Source organism: Helianthus annuus, chromosome 13 (assembly GCF_002127325.2).
Source record: "Helianthus annuus cultivar XRQ/B chromosome 13, HanXRQr2.0-SUNRISE, whole genome shotgun sequence".
NCBI lineage: Eukaryota > Viridiplantae > Streptophyta > Magnoliopsida > Asterales > Asteraceae > Helianthus > Helianthus annuus.
Window position 1 is genome coordinate 83,440,878 of NC_035445.2, and position 16,618 is coordinate 83,457,495.

General features: G+C 37.7%; 1 protein-coding gene across 1 annotated transcript; it reads right to left on the reverse strand.

The window, feature by feature from the left end:
- Window positions 1-834: 834 nt before the first annotated feature.
- On the reverse strand, window positions 835-1,421 carry LOC110901143 (zinc finger CCCH domain-containing protein 15 homolog). The gene is made up of 2 exons (XM_035982254.1): window positions 996-1,421; window positions 835-882 (listed from the first exon to the last, which is right to left on the reverse strand). Exons 1-2 carry the CDS (start codon window positions 1,419-1,421, stop codon window positions 835-837), a joined length of 474 nt encoding a protein of 157 aa, XP_035838147.1.
- Between the last annotated feature and the right edge of the window lie 15,197 nt (window positions 1,422-16,618).

A 16,618-nucleotide genomic window follows, 5' to 3' on the forward strand; every position in this document is an offset into this window, starting at 1 on the left:
TGCCAGAAAACGCAGCTTGAACCTTTGATACGGAAAAATTCATAAAACGCTCAATTTTCGTCGAAAAAATGCGATTCCAGTGGGGTTTTAAAGATATTTCCTGGAATTACATTTTAGGCTCAAGAAACACATGTTTTTACCATGTTTTATCCAGGTTACAGCCAATACAAGTTGGCTGTAAATTCTGATCAAGAACCGTTTGAATTCAGCTTTCAAATTAAGCATGTTCTTGACATCATAACACTATTTATTTAGCGATCAAAACCCTAAGAACATCTTATACCTCAATTTAGCATCAACAAAAATCTGAATTTACTTGAGCTAAGCATGATTTCAATTTATACTTGTCTAGGGTTTACTCCTAAACACTATTTCACTTCAATATCATCCAAACAACATTCATGCAATACTAATTTCGGATTATAATTGTTCATCCATAATTTTGAATAGAATCAAACAACGAATTTTGACATACCTTGTGATCCCCTAGGTTTGGTGATCACTAATTTATTAAAAGCCCCAATTTCCTAGCTTGATTTCCCTTGATTTGGCTGAATTTCTTGTGATTTAGGGTTTTGATAAAAACCCTTTTTGGCTCCTGTGTAAATCACGACCAGAACACACACATGAGTGTGTGTTTTGGTGTTTTGATTTTTTATTAAATTAAAACTATTTTCTCATTTAACACTTTTAGTCCCTCAAGTTTTTAGAGTTATCAAAAGGATTATAAACCAAGTTTTCTTTATTGTTTTCAAACCACATAATTAACTAGGTTGATATTCCTAGTTACTTAGTGGGTTTCGAGAGTTATAACCCTTTTTATTTTAAGTCCCGTTAACTCGGGCTTCTTATAAACTTACTTTTCTCAAAGTATTTATTCTCCTTTTAATTAATATTAGGTTTATTTACTTAAATCCTAATATTTACCGGGTAAATTTTCACCACTAACGGTATTTTACCCGTCTTTTAGTATTAACGTGGTTTGATTACCAAACCCGTTTTCGGGGTGTTACACCATGACTGCTAGCAGAAAATACTTTCTCATCATCGTCATCTTCCTCGTCATCACCCTCTTCATCATCATCCTCATCATCATCTTTATCATCGCTACCAGCAAGATCTTCTAAAGATACATCTTCCTCAAAAACACCAGAAATAGATGATATCGGTACAGGATTCTCAATGACCAAGGATGGAACAATTGGTCTTTCTGCAACTGCCACACTGCCTTCAGTACCTTTACCCTTATCTTTCATCTGTTCATCAATCTCAACTTGGCGTTTAGCCCTAAGCTCTTCAACTTGAATCTCTTTGAACCTTTGTTCAATCGACGTTCCAAGCATACTTTCAACAACTTTGTTCAACATATAGAACTCGTGCTCCTTCAAAGCCTTTGCAGCCTCAAGCTCTTTGTTTTTCATCTCGAAATACTTGTTCTGCTCATCTCTGCGAGCCTTCTCTTCTTAAAACTCTGCCACTCGCACTTTCAGAAAATCAATCTCAGTCTGATCTGTATCAATCTTCTTCGGTAAGGCTTTGTTGTCAGACTCTAATCGCTTTACACGCATTTCGAGAATCTTTTCACGATCAGCTACCTTCTTACTTTCAGCTGCAACTACTTTGTTTTCATTAATCACGTCATCCATATTCTTTTCTAACTTCTTAACTTGTTCATCATTTGCAAAGCCAAAATCTCCAATATCTTCAAGATTATCCGGAGGAATGTGAAGACCTTTGTGCCAAGAAGAACTAGGAGTTAGATGAATTTGAGTGAGTGGTGGTGTTCTGAAGATTTCTTGTGATGTGAATAAGGTTTGTTGTTGTGGTGGTGAGAGATGTAATGGTGAAAGATGTAATGGTGATGATTGTCTGGGTGGTGTTGGTTGTTTTGGTGGTGAAGGTTGTCGTGGAGGTGATTGATGTGGTGGTGATTGTATTGGTGATTGATGTGGTGTAGGCTCAGGTGGTGGTGTTGGTGGTTTCTTTGATTCTTTGGAAGGTTTCTTCTTTAAAACAATCTTCGGCTTGGTAGTCTTCGGAGTCACTTTTCGTATTTTTTGAGACACAACCTTCTTTCTTGACCCTGTTTTCTTTTTACCACTCGAAGGTGATTAAGATTAAAAAACGTGTTTAGGTGATGGAACATAAGCAACATCATCTTTCTCATCATTCGAAGAACTCGAAGAGCTTGTAGTGCTTTTATTAACGTCATCACCTTCGACGTCATCAATAACCTTCTCTTTTTCAGCTTCCACACTAGCTGCTTGCTCAGTCACTAAATCATCAACGTTTAACATCACTTGATCAATATCAGCATAAGGATCTTCTTCCACAGTTACAACTGGTTCCTCAACCTCCGGCTCATCAATCAACAACGTCTTTGTTACTTTCTTTTGTTTCTTCTTTGGCTAGGATAAAGACCCTTCACCCTCTTGTGCTTTAGGGGTGGTCTTTTTGCCTCTTCTCCTCATTTCTTTGACAAACCAATCATTACGTGTGGTTTTGAAATCCTTAAGAGTTTTTAGCTCATCAATGTAAGCAGCTTCCTTCATTTCTTCTTCATTTCTCCAGTTTTGGTGATTAACTGGATCAGGATCAATGTAGTTCACATCTTTGATATATCCGAAGAATTCAGCTACTACTTTTGGTTCTGGATGGTTTGGGTGATATGTAGCAAGCTGCTTGAGAGAATCATTGCTCATGTGTGACTGAACTAACAAATCATTCTTCAAATCACGTTCAATATCTGGATATGCATGATCGATCAGCATCTACACAAATCATGGATAAGTCCAAGTCCGACTCTTTGTAGTAATATTCTCGGCCATATAATGAAAGACAATATGCGAGAAATTATATTTCTTGTTCAGAACTAACGCAGTGACCATGTTCATTTGGTAATCACACATAGTATCGTATCCTCCTTTGCAGTGACTAAGTGACATTAGAACACAATGAACAATGAACTTGTATGGTTTCTGAAACTTTGACTTCAAGTAATTTCCAACATTTAGAGCACCAACATATCCCATCCTTAACATGCAACCCTTGACCATCCGTTCTGGAAACTTTGTTGGAGAGTCTGCATCGTCTGGAAAATTCACAACCTCACTAACAAGTGCCTCAGTAACAACAATTTCCTTCTTTTCATTATGCACCTTCACAATTGAATGAATTGCTTTGTTTGCTTCATCATACGTTGAATGCTTCCAGAATCGTTTAATGTGTGATTTGTATACTGGATGTTGATCCGTAAGAGCTGTCTGAATAGGTATTCGACCCATGAACTCCAGAATACTACTAAATTTGGACAACTCTGCCTTTTTCTTCACATCAAGATCACAACAACTGTTGTGAAGTGGATCAAATATAACGTTTGAACCCTGCAAATCATTAAAACACACCATGTATCAAACACTTTAAAAAAATTTCAACACTAATCATCTTCAGGCGAAATCAAAAGAAATGACTTAAATTTTACAAGCGAAATCAACATGACAAACACATAGATGCGAAATCACAAACTGATGTAGGAGCGGAATCACAAGGTACACATAGGAGCGGAATCAGTTTGCAACTTAGAAGCGGAAACAAAAGTTGCTCATAGGAGCGAAATCAAACATTATCAATTTGGGGCGGAATCAGATTATACCCTAAGTTTCAAGCGGAATCATAATTTTACTCTCAAAACTGATCAGATAATAAAATTCAAATCATTAACATGTTAATCTGACAATTCCGACAAAGAGGTTATGTTTTGATTTCATTTTTGACCCCATACAAGCCCTAGATCTAGGATTCCAATAACAGTTCATCGACAAACATGCAATAACCCTAAATCTGTAACAATCAAGACTCAAATCATGAAATACATCACAATCCGACAACATGGAAGTGTTTTATTGTACAGATTCATCATTTATTAACCCTAAATCTAAGTTTTGCACTTAATCATCGCCGACAGACATGAAACACATGAATCTAGGTCAAATCAGTTCACAATCTACCTTGCCCATGATTTAATAGTTGTGATTGACAACTAATAACACCAGATCTAACAACAATCAGGCAGCAATTCGTTTAGAACACGATGAAAATGGGGTTTCGCTCTTAGTCACCGGGAGAGAAATCAGTTGGGGCGAAATAAGAAAAGTGAGTTAGGAGCGGAATCAACAAGCCTTTTATAGGTGGTCTGATTCCGCTCGTAATGGTCCAATGAGTCTCTTGAGTGAAATCAGCAATTAAGCTACAAGCGGAATCAGAATCTAAAGCAGCTAGGAGCGAAATCAGATTTTAATGTGAAACTTGTATTTTGGAGCGAAATTAGAATGTAATTTTCAAACTTTTTGAATTTTTAACCTTTTGATTGTTCACCGATACACCCAGTTAACCAAGTCCAAGTTAATGACCTTGGTCAACTGTTTAGCCTACCAAGTTCAAATTAATGACCTTGGTTGACCAGATTATGAAGTACGCTGACGTTTTTTTTTTCTGAAAACAGTTCAAATTAATGAACTTTCGAACTTTCAAACGCATTTTCAAACTTCAAACATGTACCAGTCACAGTTTAATAACTCCTGCTTACCCATCCCTCATCAAACAGACATGATCTGCACAAGGCTTTGATCGTCTGATTCCCAACGTCGGTTGTCGAAAAATTAGATGAATAAATAAAATCTTTTTGGATTTTTAACAGGATAAACTGAAATATGTACACACAATCTTTTTGTGAGCGTGTTAGGGGATCATATCAGCTGCCGACTAGACACAAGCACCGTTAAGCTACTATTTCATACCAAGCCTTAAACAATTCGCGTAGATTGCCGATATACTGATCCTTTTAAATTCTCACAGAACTTTCAATCTGTCTGGGATACGGAATTAGTGTTTTAAGACTTAAACCTTTACATGTGTCTCACCTCAGTATATACTCCTGTATCCAGATCCCAATATTCAGTCTTACAGGTGAGTATACCTAGATGATATCTGTAATGGGGTGAAATGCGAGGCCGTGAGAGCTCAGGTCAGAACTTCCGTTCAGCAGAGAGATGATGGCTCGACTTTGGTGGGTTCCCTTTAGAGAATCTTTTTTACAACAGCACATGATTAACATTTTTCAATGCGTCATCATTTTTTATGCTGAGGGGAGGCTTTACAAGTAAAGCATTGCGTAAAGCATTATCTGGGGACTAGGTCAGTATTTCCATACAGCAGAAGTCCCGGGATAATACCCCAGACAGATATCACTAAGCATAAAGACCTAGTATCTCAGAAAGAGGGACCTTTCATGTGACAACCCAAACTCTCAAAGTTTGTGACTGTTAGCTTTCTGACTTTGATTCCCTCTTTATTCCTTTTGTTACATTAATCGTTAAACTTTTGTGCTAGGAAACTTGATAGAATTTTTAAGCGCTAACAAGGAGAGTTAGTTGCGTGTTTGGGCCAACCGTATTTGGGCCGCACACACACGATATGCATCTGGGCCGCGACCTTTCCCCTTAGCGACCCACCTTGTTTTGTTTCTAAACCCACCGGCCCACATAGGTTATGTTAGGCCGATCACACAAGTGCAAAGCCCAAAACCTTTTGTGGATGTATACGATCATATTAGTCACATAGTTGGTTTTTTTTGAAAAGCAAAAACCCTAGAGCTTTTGGTTGATCGACGGCAGACACCCCCCCCCCTTTTCTCCATCTTCGAAGTCAAGTCCTCTACACACACGTGCATCCCCTATTTGGTTAGTACGTTAGTCGTTAGTTGCGTTCTTGTTGTTTGTATTGTATTTCTGCTATGCAACATAGTTGTAGCGAACCATTATTTTGCTTGTTGATTTATTTAAGTAATATTATGTGTTGATATGTGATTTGATTTTGATTATACTAGTCATCGATTTATCAGTGGGCGAATAAATGGTGTGTTATGATACATGATGTTATGGTGGTATATGTGAATGTAATTGTAAAACATATTAGTATTATGCATGATCAGGGTTGTTGTAGAGTTGGTTATAAGTTGACTTAGATATTTACATGATGATATGTGAACATATGTATGGACCAAAACAGGAACCTATGGGCTGCTTATGAAATCATAATAGAATTGATGAACTGTGATTGTGTTATTGGACAATTAGTGTGGCTTGACTTTTTGACCACTATTCCCATTTGTAATTGGACCGACAACTGACTTTGATAGAGATCACAAAATATTCACATGCTAAATGGCCGAAAATCTTATTCATTTCATGCAACCTACTTCAAAGCCTAAAGATTCACATAAATTGATGGGTAATAATGACCAACAAACATGCAATTCTTAGTTGAATGTGCTGTGAGAATTTCAATAGAATAGAATAGTAGGTAATGGTTTGATTAGTCAAAGGGACAACCTTGAACAAGTAAAGGGGCGGCCATGTGTGTTGTCAGATTTACGAATCTGTTATTAATGTTATGAGACCTAAATGATGTGAATGTATTCTTAAAAAGTATGTATTATTTGATTGTGTTGTAAAGTGGGCTGCACAATTCACAAATAATATGCAACGCGATGTGGACTTAAGGATATTCATGGATAGCATGTAAGTTGTGTGGGCTTCACACTATTAATCGGGCCAACAAAATAAACAAGGCCACCCGGTGGCATCTGGGCCGTAGCTAGGATAGAGAAGAGGTGCAGTCGCGTAAACAGTGTGGGATGGGCTCAATTGGCCACACGCTCACACAATCGGCTGGATAGCGATCTGTTATACTTGGGCTTGCATGTTCTTTGGCGGGCCTTAAGTAACCGACGTCTCACAACTAACCCAATATAATAAGTATAGTTGACCGATGTATTCTTACAACTTGTGTCGATAAGATGTGAGGGCTATGTGCATGCTGCACGTGTTTGAGAAATACATATGGGTTAGGTGCATGTTGTTGTTGCGTGTTTTAGTGATCTATGAACATGTAGATATGGAGTTTGTGAATGCGGATAAAGAAACCTTCTGTGGTAATTTTATTTGATGGCAAACTGTTTTAGTAGATGTGAATGCATACATATATATATATAACTTGTTAACTGGGTTCGCTTAAATCGTGAGTGATGTGGAAGCACTAGGGTATTGCATGATCCTACATATGTATACTTACGTTTTATATGCGTTAGGTCGCGTGCAACGGACTTAACATTGAACGCATAAAAGAAACTAATCTTACCGAGCAAACCAAAGGTGAGTTCACTACATTCGAGCATGCGTCCCAGTGGTTGGGGACAGTCAGTGGGTATTCCATGGGGGGATAAGGCTTTGGGTAAAAACGGGTATATTGGTTAATAATCTCACCTATCATCTTTTGTAAGTCCCTCATCGGGTATTAGTTAGTAGCGCTACTTAGGTTTGGCACCCTCACCCCGTGCCTGTAGAGGACGGAGGTGAACTAATGACCCAGTCTGGCCCAGTACTAGATAGGAGTACGTGGGAAGGGCAGTCGTGTATTTCAGGAGCCGTCATTGTTCGGAAATGAGATATTAACAATATTACTTGCATCGGTTATGGAACTGTTTTACATACAACTGGTATCCAACGTTTTCTAAAACTGTGAACTCGCCAGCTTTGTCTGATACACTTGTTACATGCTCGCAGGTCGTTAGGTATCTTGGAAACAGGAACTTGCTGGCTGGAGGGCGAGAGTGGTCATGGTTGCATTGATGGATTTATTTATCAAACATTTATTTACTATGGTTGTTTGGAAAGTACTTACATTATGATACATTAACGCTTCCGCTGAACTTGATGGTTTTCGAATTACTTATGTTTGGATGTTATTACTATTAAATGACGAAGCTATATTTTAAACTTATGGATTCAATGTAATTGGTGGCTCATTATTAGGGGTCACACGCCTATCAGGGATACTCCCTAAGTGGTAATTTGAGGGTGTGACATTTCAAATGAGATTTCGGGGGTTGCCCATATATCCTGGAGGTGTTCCCCACGTAAACACAAGTAAATTTTAGGTTTATATCTGTAACGTCCTAACACGTAATTGACGAAAGTCGCAGCGGAAGTCCTTGCCATAAAATTTCTTACATTAATAACCATACTTCTTACTTGAAAGTTCACTTTTTAAAATAACTCCTTCATACTAAATACATCAAACTGACTCAATTATAAAATAATTGATGGCTTATGTACAATAAATTACACCCCCAGACAGCCCCGTACAATCCCTCAAGTGACTCGATCCTCGATCTCTATTCCTTGATGATTCTCCGTGACACGTTCCACCTGCATTCACCACATACATTCAGAACATTAGCACACAATGTATACACATGATCATTCACATACGCTTCACTTCTCGTTCTTTATCAAATTTCAAGCATTCCGTCTACGTATCCATCTCCTGGCGAGGCTTCATAAATGTACCTGCATTACTATTCATTCTCAAGGTACACCAATATTAACGTTAATCTTCAATGTGTTTAAATCATGCACATATATGTACTTACATACCCACATGCCTATACATCCACATACGTACATACACTCGTACATACCCTTATTCATACCTACATACACAACTACATACTTACATATCCTTCCTACAACTAGACATACGTACTTACGCTCATACATATCATTAAGCATAACTACATATCCCACCACATGCATACTCTTGGAGTTATAAGCAAACATATGTATATACCTACACACCTACTTACATAACTTCTACATACATATATAAATACATACGATCACACAAACTTGCTTACCTACATATGTGCATCCCTATATGCTCATAAGAAACTTACGAATCATCGGGATGCGTTACAGATCACTTAGAAATACAAAATTAAGCAAAATGGAGAAATGGGCTAGACAGCCCGTCGGCGACGGGGTGGGGACCCGTCGGCGACGGCTTCTTAAAACATCCGTCGCCCAAACTTTCCCGTAGACAGATAGATAGGCCGTCGGCCAAGTGGTGGTTTTGGGAGCCCGTCGGCGACGGGGTGGGGGCCCGTCGGCGACGCCCTCTTGAAATACCATTTTTTCTGCAGTTCCGTTCCATCGTTCGTACGCACTAAAACGCGCGTAACTTTTGAACCGCTCACCCGTTTAACCTCCCGTTTCTTCCTACATGCTTGTAAATTCCCAATCTATCAAATGAACTTAAAATCCCGTAACCGCCTTAAGGAAAATCTCTACTTACACGCTATCGGCTTACTACCTCCTTTCCCACAATTCGACCCGTTCATACATTCATCAATGTAACTTGTTCGTTTTACCATAAACTCTTATGAACTTAATAATATCAGTGACATCTACCATAAAATAAATTGTTCTTAGACACTTTGCATCCTCTTGACACATTATTGTTCATATACTTAGTTTTGACCCGTTAAGGGTATTTGCGTGTTAAATGGTTTATGACATACCAAGACCATACTCTTCACTTCCATACTTGCCCAAGACATTACACTAATCAATAACTTGTTTCTAAACTACCTACTAAGATCGTTTGCCCAAAATATCCATCAAGGGCATTTTGGTCAACTTTAATCCCATCATTCACGACGAAAGACTTTTCTACATAATTAACCTCAAACATCATGTTTAAATAAATTTTAACACTTTATTACTTACTTGAACTAAGAAGTGATTACGGAAATCACTTACCTTGTGCATCCGTGTTCATACCCGCTTGCTTGCCTCATCTTGACTCGTTAGTCCTTCGTGCTTGAGTCCACGTCCACATGATCCCTAATGCTTTCATGTACCGCAATCACATCCTTGTTAGTGTACACGATTTCACATCTAAATGATCATATCAAAGGCGTAACTCACATTTGACTTTCATGGTTAAGTCTAATAAACATGAAACATACATCCAAAAACCACATCTTTTTAGACTCATGCAATCCATCACGTTAACGCATAAAACACATATAAATTTAGCACCTACCATACGACACTATGTACATTTCGTACTTATGATGCTAAAGTACCTACAACCACATGATCACATAATCATACTCGCATACACATTTGCTTACATATACTTTCACATATCATACACCTTCGCTCTTAATTACCTTGATTCAAGCACATCTAATACAAGGTGAGCATTACACCATTCAAGCACAAGGTACAAGCTCCTAATGCATAATTTTACCAAACCATACATTCAATCCGAATTCTCATATGGACTCCACCTTAAGGACACTTAACATATTATTTTGCTAACGACTACACCATAAACACCTTCTATACATACTACCCACAACTTTCATACGATTTCACAATTTTGTTCTCTTAGGCATTTCATCGAACACTTGGCGGGTATCACATTTGTAAAACATTATGTACAAGCTTTTAAAGCGTGATTCCTACTAATTCTTCACATAACTTATTAACAATCAATCAAGCTCATAACAATATTTCGCCCTAACTACGGACATATGGTTGTGACACCAATTATTCGTAACAAGATCATCAAAAACAATCAAATTAACACATAGAAATCTCAATGTTTCTAGCCATTCCTTGACATGCAAGTGGGTTTTGCCTAATCCATGTTCATATTCAAAATTTAACATATCTCGATGTCTACTCAGCCATTGCAACCATCATTCATACTAGATTTAGCATTACATTCACGAATTACACTACACCCACTAAATCAAACATCACCAAATTGCAAGATTCGACTTACTTGATGTAGGAAATGCTTAGATGATCACCATTCTTAGTTTATGCAGTCAACTAGCCTTCGATTTCCCTTTTAATTTGAAGATTTTGAAGAAACTAGGGTTTGAACCCTTTTCTTCCTTCCTGCTCATCGACACACACACACACTCTATGTGTGTGTGTGGTGTTTTAATTTCTTTTTTTATAAAATCATGTTTCCCACTTAACGGTTTTGGTCCCTCTAGTTTCATTTTGGTTAAATAAGAGATTAAAACTTATTTGTTTACATCAACCGGGTTTTTAATTTACCAAACCCGTTTTTGGGGCGTTACAAGTCTACCCCCCTTAAACGAGGTTTCGTCCCCGAAACCTTTCTCATTCTTAGTAGACTAAAACTACTCTTATTTTCCATCTATTCATTCACGATGCTCATCATAATATGAATACATTCGGGATCTTGGTCAGAAGTTCGTTTCATACCTAAACATGATTGTACGCATTGTCCTTACGTTCTTAAATTATGTAAGTTACTTCCATAATTTCATGAAACTCAGAATCTGTTCTAGAGCTCTTATTAGTGTCTTTCACTTTATGCTACTAGCTCTTAACGCCTATCATCACTAACGTTTCATTTATCGAATTTATTCCAATTGTATACAATTATTAATTGTACAAACCTAAGTATGCGGCTTGTTTCTAACTCCCTATTCAAGCATATCACATTCATATATTTGCTAATTCAAAATAAATCGATTTACTTTATACTACTCATTCATCATATGCCATCTTTCATTTTGTTCAAATGAACATGGCCAACAAGCCGAACATCAGAATTAGCATTTCTTAACGATACTTCCCTTCTCATAATTTTCATCAAAATTTCCACAGTTACGAGCATCCAGGGTCACTACCACCAATTCACATAAAAGTACTATTCAATTTGTAACTTTCTATTTAACATTCTCAAGTTAAACCATTTACTAACCTCGCTAATTTGGATCAAACCAACGTGTAACAACCCGAGTTGACTTGCTCCTTCATGAATCCATAACTTAATAGGCCTGATCTTGTCCATTGGTATCATAAGCTTTCATTCATGGGCATTCTTTCGCCGTCCTAGGTAGTTTTATCGCATCGTGATTCCTGCCAATCTCATTATAAATTAGGGGTCTACACATCCCATTCGATTTCACTCGGATATGATGTTTATCACATCGCCTTATTTATATTTTAATACTTTCTCAATTCCTTCGTAAGGCATTAGTGTGCTAGACCTATTCATAACGGGTCAATACATAGCCATAACTCAATATGTCATTCTTATTATTTGACACGTTCTTGACGGGTAGACACATAACCATTATTTCGTAATTCTATAACTCATTGGGTGTACTAATCGACACACTTCCTTTCTTCTAGCAGTCCTACGGTTGGAAATTAAATTATTTCTTAGCTTCTGCAGTTTGACTTTTCAAGGTCAAACTGCCACTCATTTCTTATTATATACATGTATATACATGCGTATCGGAGTACATGTTTGTACCCCTTTTCAATTCAGACATGCTTGCGATCCCATCGCTTCACCGTTTCAGTGTTTTCTTGCAAACACTTGCCCTTCCCGTTTTAAAAGTTAGTCATAATACTTATTTCGCTTATAATTCCAACATTTTAATTCCATTCACTTATATGCTTTTATTTCTTTTACGCATTCGATTACCCAATTAAATGGGTAATGGCATATACTCTCATAATGAGATTCAAGCATACCACTTACGACCCGGTCACATCGGGTTAATTGCTTTCAACATAAATCTTTCGTTCTATCCGTATAACGGATTGAACTTCATACATGTGTTATTGCATTCACGACCACCCGTTCCAAACGGATGGTACCTTATCCTTACTCGACTTGTTCAATTTGAACCGGTCAACTTGCATAACTTATCATAGCATTCGCCATAATAACCAAATCCACAAGGGATTTGCATCATTCTTTTCTTTCATTCCTTGAATCCGTCTCGCGGATTCAAACGTTGCATTCGCATATTTCATTCCTTGAATCCGTCTCGCGGATTCAAGCATTGCATTCCCGCTTTTCATCCCTTGAATCCGTCTCGCGGATTCAAGCATTGCATTCATACCTTTCTTTCATGTTTCGAATCCGTCTCGCGGTTTCTAACATAGCATTTCATGTTTCGAATCCGTCTCGCGGTTTCTAACATAGCATTTCATGTTTCGAATCCGTCTCGCGGATTCTAACATAGCATTTCATACTCTCATTTTTGAGAGTCTTACATTTCTCTTCACCCTCACGTCCACCTACTACTTAATCCTAACGGACACACCTGTAACAATTATCACGGGCTCACGAAAGTCATGCGTTTCTTGTGTACTGGCCAGGTACACAATCCACACACTAGTTTCGTGTCTTCGTGTAATTGTCACCTTATGTCCGAAGAATTAGGTTTCGGCACGTGTAACATTTCCAAAACTTCATTACCATTCTTATCATTATTTTTCACTTAAAATTTTCCTTTCACTTTTAGGTTTTACCATCACATGCATTTACATATATTAAACATACGTACTTGGGTCAATATGTCAAATTACATACCTTGGCGTCGGTGCTAGACCGCATCCACAAATCATTCTTTTCAAGCGACCATGCTTACCTTACACATAACATATAGTTAGTTATCTTCCAATACATACTTAAACACATACTTACCTTTGCTTCTACCTTTAGATCTTGGTCGAGTCTCAGATTGTACGGGTTTCTTGTGATAAGAGCACACAGGTTCGAGTTCAAGTACCTACCCTCTTGTACTTGATTCTCTCAAACCAGGGCTCTGATACCAACTTGTAACGTCCTAACACGTAATTGACGAAAGTCGCAGCGGAAGTCCTTGCCATAAAATTTCTTACATTAATAACCATACTTCTTACTTGAAAGTTCACTTTTTAAAATAACTCCTTCATACTAAATACATCAAACTGACTCAATTATAAAATAATTGATGGCTTATGTACAATAAATTACACCCCCAGACAGCCCCGTACAATCCCTCAAGTGACTCGATCCTCGATCTCTATTCCTTGATGATTCTCCGTGACACGTTCCACCTGCATTCACCACATACATTCAGAACATTAGCACACAATGTATACACATGATCATTCACATACGCTTCACTTCTCGTTCTTTATCAAATTTCAAGCATTCCGTCTACGTATCCATCTCCTGGCGAGGCTTCATAAATGTACCTGCATTACTATTCATTCTCAAGGTACACCAATATTAACGTTAATCTTCAATGTGTTTAAATCATGCACATATATGTACTTACATACCCACATGCCTATACATCCACATACGTACATACACTCGTACATACCCTTATTCATACCTACATACACAACTACATACTTACATATCCTTCCTACAACTAGACATACGTACTTACGCTCATACATATCATTAAGCATAACTACATATCCCACCACATGCATACTCTTGGAGTTATAAGCAAACATATGTATATACCTACACACCTACTTACATAACTTCTACATACATATATAAATACATACGATCACACAAACTTGCTTACCTACATATGTGCATCCCTATATGCTCATAAGAAACTTACGAATCATCGGGATGCGTTACAGATCACTTAGAAATACAAAATTAAGCAAAATGGAGAAATGGGCTAGACAGCCCGTCGGCGACGGGGTGGGGACCCGTCGGCGACGGCTTCTTAAAACATCCGTCGCCCAAACTTTCCCGTAGACAGATAGATAGGCCGTCGGCCAAGTGGTGGTTTTGGGAGCCCGTCGGCGACGGGGTGGGGGCCCGTCGGCGACGCCCTCTTGAAATACCATTTTTTCTGCAGTTCCGTTCCATCGTTCGTACGCACTAAATCGCGCGTAACTTTTGAACCGCTCACCCGTTTAACCTCCCGTTTCTTCCTACATGCTTGTAAATTCCCAATCTATCAAATGAACTTAAAATCCCGTAACCGCCTTAAGGAAAATCTCTACTTACACGCTATCGGCTTATTACCTCCTTTCCCACAATTCGACCCGTTCATACATTCATCAATGTAACTTGTTCGTTTTACCATAAACTCTTATGAACTTAATAATATCAGTGACATCTACCATAAAATAAATTGTTCTTAGACACTTTGCATCCTCTTGACACATTATTGTTCATATACTTAGTTTTGACCCGTTAAGGGTATTTGCGTGTTAAATGGTTTATGACATACCAAGACCATACTCTTCACTTCCATACTTGCCCAAGACATTACACTAATCAATAACTTGTTTCTAAACTACCTACTAAGATCGTTTGCCCAAAATATCCATCAAGGGCATTTTGGTCAACTTTAATCCCATCATTCATGACGAAAGACTTTTCTACATAATTAACCTCAAACATCATGTTTAAATAAATTTTAACACTTTATTACTTACTTGAACTAAGAAGTGATTACGGAAATCACTTACCTTGTGCATCCGTGTTCATACCCGCTTGCTTGCCTCATCTTGACTCGTTAGTCCTTCGTGCTTGAGTCCACGTCCACATGATCCCTAATGCTTTCATGTACCGCAATCACATCCTTGTTAGTGTACACGATTTCACATCTAAATGATCATATCAAAGGCGTAACTCACATTTGACTTTCATGGTTAAGTCTAATAAACATGAAACATACATCCAAAAACCACATCTTTTTAGACTCATGCAATCCATCACGTTAACGCATAAAACATATATAAATTTAGCACCTACCATACGACACTATGTACATTTCGTACTTATGATGCTAAAGTACCTACAACCACATGATCACATAATCATACTCGCATACACATTTGCTTACATATACTTTCACATATCATACACCTTCGCTCTTAATTACCTTGATTCAAGCACATCTAATACAAGGTGAGCATTACACCATTCAAGCACAAGGTACAAGCTCCTAATGCATAATTTTACCAAACCATACATTCAATCCGAATTCTCATATGGACTCCACCTTAAGGACACTTAACATATTATTTTGCTAACGACTACACCATAAACACCTTCTATACATACTACCCACAACTTTCATACGATTTCACAATTTTGTTCTCTTAGGCATTTTATCGAACACTTGGCGGGTATCACATTTGTAAAACATTATGTACAAGCTTTTAAAGCGTGATTCCTACTAATTCTTCACATAACTTATTAACAATCAATCAAGCTCATAACAATATTTCGCCCTAACTACGGACATATGGTTGTGACACCAATTATTCGTAACAAGATCATCAAAAACAATCAAATTAACACATAGAAATCTCAATGTTTCTAGCCATTCCTTGACATGCAAGTGGGTTTTGCCTAATCCATGTTCATATTCAAAATTTAACATATCTCGATGTCTACTCAGCCATTGCAACCATCATTCATACTAGATTTAGCATTACATTCACGAATTACACTAAACCCACTAAATCAAACATCACCAAATTGCAAGATTCGACTTACTTGATGTAGGAAATGCTTAGATGATCACCATTCTTAGTTTATGCAGTCAACTAGCCTTCGATTTCCCTTTTAATTTGAAGATTTTGAAGAAACTAGGGTTTGAACCCTTTTCTTCCTTCCTGCTCATCGACACACACACACACTCTATGTGTGTGTGTGGTGTTTTAATTTCTTTTTTTATAAAATCATGTTTCCCACTTAACGGTTTTGGTCCCTCTAGTTTCATTTTGGTTAAATAAGAGATTAAAACTTATTTGTTTACATCAACCGGGTTTTTAATTTACCAAACCCGTTTTTGGGGCGTTACAATATCCCAAACTGATCTACTGGTTTTCCAAAAACCTATCGGCACGTCTTTAGCGAGACTGCTTAAATGCATTTTAAACGTTACATATCT